A 7,369-nucleotide genomic window follows, 5' to 3' on the forward strand; every position below is an offset into this window, starting at 1 on the left:
CATATCAATCAATATCTTGCTAGCTCACACAATAATTTGCACTGAAAATTGCATTATTGCGTGGACACATTTAAGATCAGTGTCGCAGATGTACCTGTGTGAACGAACCACTCTACTTTTCATAAACGTATCAAGGACGCAAAAAACGCGTACGTTACCACTGAAGAGTGGATGACGGGCCCTTTTGGTGTCACCACTTAATAAATGCGCGGTTAGCCTTATAGCTGCACCGAATGTAATTGTCCCGTCAACTTGAAATTTCGCAACAGCATTCCACATTGATTGCGGTGTCTTTTTCTTGCCGTGAAAAATGCTGCCTTTGAAAAAAAGGAGAACGAGGTTACGTAGTCCTTATACCTTTAGTCCAGCCGCAAGCCTCTAAAAGTGGTCTTGCGACGTCACATTTGCCATGTCTGCCCAATAATGTGCGACACATGCCGTTCAACGCAGTGGAGGGCATCGTGGCAGAAACAAAATTTGCGCTGTGCTCAGGGTGTCAGCATCATGCTGTCAGAAAGTTTAATGATCCACTAATGAGACCTAAAATAGCGAATCGCAATTGCGCTGGAAATGTTATTTTTTTACGGATCGACAGGGAAGTGCTTACCATGAGTTGCGCTGCAGGCTTTCTACATCATGAGCTTGTGATCCAGCACTTCGCACCGGCAGTGGAACTATACATTCAAACATTTACTCTAATTTGTCGATAAATAAGGTGCTTCTTCGCAAAAATTGTGTGCCATTTTCATCATTTAAATAAAGGACCTTTCACAGTGACATATAATTGTATTCGCTACTTGTGCCTCTTTAGGAATTCTTGCAATTTTTTCGTTTCTACTTTAAGCGGCGTGCTTTGGAAGTGCTAAGGTTCGAATCACCTCGACGTGTTCACATATATATGTGCGAAAAAAGAAAAAAAAAGAGACAGTGGTTCTACAGGAAACACCATGGTCTCTTATTCCCTTTATATTACTTCTACCACTCTTCATTAACCTCCCTCTGTTTTTTTTTTGTTCATTTCTCTGTAAACTTTATTACTGATCTCCGCTACAGTAAAGTTTGACAAAAGAGAGCATTTCTATGACTCATTTTATCAAAAAATATTTTCCACTGTTACAGTGATGACGCGAAATGCCTCAACCGAAATTAAACGCAATTTGTTTTGTTTGTTTGTTTGCTTCGCAGCTTTATTGTCCTCATCTTGGAAGGTTGTCGAGAGCTCTTCCTACGAGAAGAAGTCGCTGGGCTGCAGCCATAACGAGGTCAACCAGTTTCTTCACAAAGTTGAAGCCGCTTTGCGCATCAGCCAAGGCATACTCTCCCGCTACCTTGCTCAACAATTTTGACATAATCTCAGCGGCCTTTTGCTTCAGCTTCTTTCGGGCTTCCCCGGCTGCTTTCTTGATGTTATCCTTGGCTTCACTGTAGGCCCCTTTTACGGAATGCTTGATCTTCTTAGTGGCGTTTTTTACGGCTTCCATTGTTTTGTTCCAAAGATCACGGATGAAGTATTCGTTGGCCTGAAAAGTAGCGAAAACTCAGAAAGTCCACCAGTACCACGAACTCTATTTGCTTATTCAATTTTAAATAAATATCACTATATGAAATGTGCAACAGAGTTTGATTCCACTCTTAGTTTTCACATATTAGTCGCAATAGTGACTACAACCATATGTCTTGAAATCTAGCACGCAGCAATTTTCATACAGGTGAGGTATGTCCATACTAAGACAGCCACAAAACAAAGTCTCTGTGCTTGCTGCATGAGCATATGAACATTGACCCATGTTAAATGAAAAAACTCATATATAAAGGAAGTGGTTAATTGAATAATCAGCGCACTCAATTGAAAAAAAGTCAATAAGCAGTTCTTAACAATCTACTGTAATCTTTTCATGCGCAAGGAAATTAGGCATTGTTACTTTTTTCACTACTACACCAAGGTCAAGCATTTCCTGATTTCTCAAGTCGCTACATCTATGTAAATCTAACTTGTTTGTGAAGAAAAACTGACATAGACTTTCGATCAAAAAGAGCTGGGCGTAAGTTGCTTTGTTCTAGACCTTTGCAAAGAAGGCACCACACAGCTAGTTTCAGGCAAAGAAAATGCAGGAGGTCTATACACCTCACGTCATCGGATCGCCTGCCGCTTCCCCAACCAGCAGTATCGCCAGGATGATACCTTCTCTGACTTCAAGATCAGATACCGGAGACTGCATACGTAATTGTAATTTCACGAACGTAGTAACGGAAGTGTAGAAGAATATGGCGACCATATCGAACGCATTGAAGCTGGCGGAATGGTTTTGAACTTAAGTGTTGTGGTTAGAAATTTGCTTTTCCAAAACTTATCAAGCCACGTTTCAAGCCAAAATATTTCGCGCCGTACAGTCACAACGATAGCTGGAAAAGCACTCTTTCAGAGACTCAGTACACCAAACATAATCAAGTTTTTGTGTAGTAAGCTGGCATTCACTATGCTTTTTATCGTCATTATTTGGAGAGGCGTGGTATCCGCTACACACTTGCAAGAAATATTGCAGTGGCTGACGAAGAGAAAGATGTATAACTGAAGTGGGTATCCGCCATAGCTAATAGGTGATGAAGAACAAGACTTTTTTAAGAATCTTGAGCATTGGACAAGCTACTTGCTGCACAATTCGCATTGTGTGATGCCTGGCTTTTCCTTTCCTAATCTAAACCGCTTTATCACTCATATTGACGCGATTCCTTTCCCGACATCAAGCCAGCCTTAGGCAACAGTACGTTTCAGCCAGCCTTAGGCAATTCTGCGACCCAGCATCAACCACCGGCGTGGCTCAGTGGTAGAATGCTGAGTTAACGCGTAGCGTACCCAGGTTAGAACCCCATTGTGTCTTTAACGTTTTCTTTTACTGAGTTTTTTTATTTTTTTGTAATATTTGTTATGGAGACCAGCGGCGGCAGCGGCGGACAACTACGACGGTGCACGTGACCCGTAATGTGATCTTGTAGGAACTTTCGCTGTAAAACGACATGGCAATTCTGATCAAACTTCAAATAACCAGCCACATTAACTAGGTGTTTATGATGTTCAACAGCTCTCTCGAAGGTGAAGTGAGGCCGCATTTCAGCGGAGGTCCAACGTTAGAGGCCCATGTATTTTGATTTATGTTCACGCTGAAGAACGCTAGTTAAGGATGTTGATAATGATGAAAACGTTATTCAAGATCAGAGAACACACAGGGGAACCTACACGAACCTATATACACGCCATCCGATTAGCTCCACGCACTTCCCGCCAAACCTGATTTAGCGACCCGTCCGCGGACACTCTGGACGACCAGGGGTTCGGTCGTTGGTCGCAAATATTTGGATCCCTTCATTAGAGGGTTCCTTCTAGCAATGTTATTTAAAGACAAAATCTCAACCAATGCTAATAATAATTACCTTTTAAAACCCTATTTTGTAATTAGAAGTCGAAGCTGTCCTCTGTTGTCCTCAGAACGCATTTCATAAATCATGTCCGCTGATTTCACGCTGGCTTAAATTTCAAGCCATTGACTGCTAGCTGAGTGCTACACAAAAGTAGGAATAAGGCTTTCAATCTTTTGAAATGTTCTGAAATGTTCAATGGAGTTGTGCTGACTTTATTCATGCATAAGTGTACAAAATGTACGACGTTACCAACATGGTCAATATTAACTTCAGCCTAAGTGCAATCTGGCAGTGTCCCGTATCCTGGTTGAAAAACACTGTTTAAGTAGTACCTCACCAGTAAACCGATTGTTGGACTGCTTCAAAGTTTCATTCTCTTTTAATGCTTTTAGGCACGAGTTCCTGATCAGAGAAAGCTTATGTAGAAATTGGAACATGAGGCAACGTGTTGGCGGCACCATATTCACAGCAGTAGTGACGTCGTCTGCTTAATATCCCGGTAAAGATCGTTACAAATCAGAAGTATATATATATAATATATATACTTCTGCTTTGTAGTGATCTTTACTGGGATCCTGCCCACGGCAAGTTATCTTTTCACCCACTTTTCTTCATATTTTCCCTATACTTTCTTTGGCATTATTGTCTGTTATATCTCATTATTTTGAGAACACACAGAAAAGCGAGCCCTTAAGTATACACTTTTTTCCTTAATATATATATATATATATATATATATATATATATATATATATATATATATATATATATATATATTGTGATGAGTTCAATTTGTTAAAGTGCTAAGCAGTCGTCCCTGAAATTATTGACTTCTAAGAACAGAGATTGAGGTCCATTACGTCAAACTTCTGCACTTAAGAAGTTCGTCATCCATAAACAGGAAGGCATTTTGAATACACTTCTTGGGCCGACGCAGCATCATAAGTGTTTCCTACTTATAATGAACACATGCTGCTTGTTATACTTGTACGGTAAGATATAATTATGCAGGCTTCTCCTGAACAGAAATTTCGCCCTTTGGCAGTTTAGCGTTTTCTCTGATTTCATCATCTTACCTCAGAGTTCATATCTTCATCCTCAGCAAGTGTCTGTGCCACATCAAGAAGAACTTCACTGAGATGAATGGCCTCTTCAGCTGCACTGCTGAACACTGCAGGAGCAGTTGAGTCCTCCTCGACAAGCGTTTGGCCGTTCACTAAAAACAACCGGCACGTGAGCATCATTGTTCGAGCCCCATTTTTGTTGTAATCTAGAAGTACATCTCTTCAGTGTTTATATTTTCCAGTACAAAAATGCCAAGTGCCTTGCTCAGGGAGGAATTCGTGAACAGGCAATTGCTTGCAGAGAGCTCTGTGTCATAACTGGATTATGCAGATGACACACCACAATCACACATGGACATTGACGTAAAAGTCCCAGCTGGCAAAGTTTGAAATACTATTCAATGTTTTTAGTGGACATAACCTTAATATAGCGCTCATCAGTATTGTGAGAACAGAGGATTTTTTGATAGCTAAAGCACTTAATATTTCATCAGTATATTATAAAGTCAACACTACGCTGCTAAGATTTGTCGAAAGACACTTTCAAAATGAAAAAGCACACGCGTGCAATACAACTCATATGAACAATGAATACCGTGCAAACAGTTGAACCCTACGTAGTGCCACGTTTGCAGTTTTACGTAGAGCCCAAAAGTTTTGAATGGAGCGTGGGCAAGGGTAGTTATTGACGAAAATACAAATATTGTGTAAGTTGTATTTGAATTCAGTTCCTAAAAGCGATTGCATTGACATTCGCGTAGCATTTAAGGTTTTGTGATTGTCGGGGACTACAGTAAATTGTTTCTCGTACATACCGGAAAAAGCGAAGAGGGCCAAAACAAAAATTGCGGCGATTGTCTGCCTCATGGTCTGAAATAGAAGGGAAAGCATTATATTTTTAGACAATCATAACAGTTATTATTGATTACGCAGTATAACTCAAGTTAATTCTCGTGATTCTTCCGTTAACCTTCTCAAGGTGATTAACTCTAATGTTAGGAAGTAAATATTTACAAAAAAAGTTTTATTGCAAGGGGTTTCGTTAAGTTTTAAAAGTTGCTTTTATATATCTGCTGTTATTAGGGTCAGCATTCTATGATTGAACCGGTCTTCTCATTCATCAGGCTGATAATCCTGACACGTGCAATGCATGCGAATCCATGACTCACAATATTTACAAAAAGTTTTTTTTTATTTTGAGTAAACTTCATATGAGATTCACAAGATTTGCACGGAATAACTGTCATAGAACCTTTCATTTGCTAACAATGTCACATACGGCACCTTTATTTCACGTAAATTTTTAGAGATTCTCAAGGTTTGCACAGAATAACTGTCATAGAACCTTTCATTTGCTAACGATGTCACATACGGCACCCTTATGTCACGTAAATTTTTAGTTTTGAGTCAGCTCTCGCGCGCGTACCCCTCTCCATCCTTTTATTCTCGCCCCGCTTTATGTACGAGGCTTGAAGACAAATAGCCGCCAACAAGCATTACCAATCACGTTTGTTTGTTTGTTTACATTCGCTGCAGTTCGTCTCACTAGTGAGCCCTAAGGGCTTTCAGAAAATGGTGCCATTCATACCATGTCGATGACTGTTCGGAGCATTTACTACCGAAATCAATAGACCTAATAAGCTACTTCGCAACGAAATACTTTATTTCATAGAGGACAGTGTCACATAGTAAGTTATGGTCATTATTGCCCTCTTCTAACACCTTCACAAGCGTCCAGCATTCACATCACACAAGTTCTATTAGACTCTATTCGGTTCACTTTTTCGCGTCCCGTTAACTGGTGAACTTGCTGTAACCCTAATGTGAGCGCTGTAGAGTTAGTATGGCGACATTTTCTAAGATTTGACAGTCGCACCCCAAAATGCAACAAATCCTATAAAAATCATACTCTACACCAGTATCATACGCTCACTGCCGAAGTACACAGTGCCGTAATTGCGAGTCCACTTACCAAGTTTCAAGTAGCCACAGGTGAACTTCCAGAGATATTTCGAGCTCAACTCTGTGTATCACATGCTGCAAACATCGCTTTTATAGTTTCTAATCTAGGTGACCTATATTCTTTATCGCTCTCAGGTATGCTTCTTTGACAAGGTCAATGGTAGAAAATTAGCTAACATACAAATTCTTAGATGCCACTCCTATTGAGATGGGAATGGACATTGTCCATTGTACTGAGAGGTTAAACGCCCTTCAATCTGAAGATGCTGTCACGCTGCAAGTAAGATCTCAGTCGTTGCCTAGATTAGAAATGATGACTTCTGGTATTCAAGATACACAATACAATAGGCTACTGATTATTTTGTGCAACAAAGGAAATTGTGTCCGGTACTATTCAGGTGTGGGTAAATGTGTGTTCGCGTAATAGCTGATATGAATAAAGGTATAACATAGCGTCACTGCAGCAAAATTGAAGTACAAAAACTATTAGGTGTGATGAAAAAGGTGAAATTAGATCTCGCAAATGATTAGCACAAGCATGTTAACATAACCCGAGAGATCAGTAATCACACAAAAAATGTGTTATTACGATAGAGAAGCAAGGACATAAAACGAAGTGTGACAGCGCTTCGACGTAGTTTATTTGCACTTACATTGGTTGAGATCTCTAAAATAAGACTTATCGTCAAAAAATCTCAATCGTTTCATTGTGTATTTTCCGCGAAGTTTCTTCACAGGCTAGCACAATTCAGAAGCAGTGTGCACGTTGCAACAAAAATTGCGATTGGTATTTCTAAAGTTTCTCTGTAAGGTAACTCAGTGCCTGTGGTCTAAAAGTACATGTTAAATCTACTCAAAACGTGCAATATTGCGTGGAGAAGCCAGCCATCGCTTTAAGCGTGATACCAGATGATTCACACAATGAG

The 7,369-nt window shown here is 40.0% G+C and overlaps 1 protein-coding gene across 1 annotated transcript; it reads right to left on the reverse strand.

Moving 5' to 3' along the window:
* Nucleotides 1–1,075: 1,075 nt before the first annotated feature.
* LOC119178168 (uncharacterized) lies at nucleotides 1,076–6,555 on the reverse strand. The gene is made up of 4 exons (XM_037429344.2): nucleotides 6,454–6,555; nucleotides 5,297–5,351; nucleotides 4,494–4,633; nucleotides 1,076–1,520 (listed from the first exon to the last, which is right to left on the reverse strand). The coding sequence occupies exons 2-4, from the start codon at nucleotides 5,346–5,348 to the stop codon at nucleotides 1,197–1,199; spliced, it is 516 nt and encodes a 171-aa protein (XP_037285241.2). The 5' UTR covers nucleotides 5,349–5,351; nucleotides 6,454–6,555; the 3' UTR covers nucleotides 1,076–1,196.
* Nucleotides 6,556–7,369: the final 814 nt, after the last annotated feature.

Source organism: Rhipicephalus microplus, chromosome 1 (assembly GCF_043290135.1).
Source record: "Rhipicephalus microplus isolate Deutch F79 chromosome 1, USDA_Rmic, whole genome shotgun sequence".
Taxonomy (NCBI): domain Eukaryota; kingdom Metazoa; phylum Arthropoda; class Arachnida; order Ixodida; family Ixodidae; genus Rhipicephalus; species Rhipicephalus microplus.

Excerpts from the sequence above, each read along its gene's own strand:
- LOC119178168 (XM_037429344.2), bottom strand. The coding sequence starts at position 5,348 with ATGAGGCAGACAATCGCCGCAATTTTTGTTTTGGCCCTCTTCGCTTTT. Across the intron at positions 4,634-5,296 it reads GGCCCTCTTCGCTTTTTCCG|TGAACGGCCAAACGCTTGTC; the intron begins GTATGTACGAGA and ends GGTTGTTTTTAG. Across the intron at positions 1,521-4,493 it reads ATGAAGATATGAACTCTGAG|GCCAACGAATACTTCATCCG; the intron begins GTAAGATGATGA and ends GCTACTTTTCAG.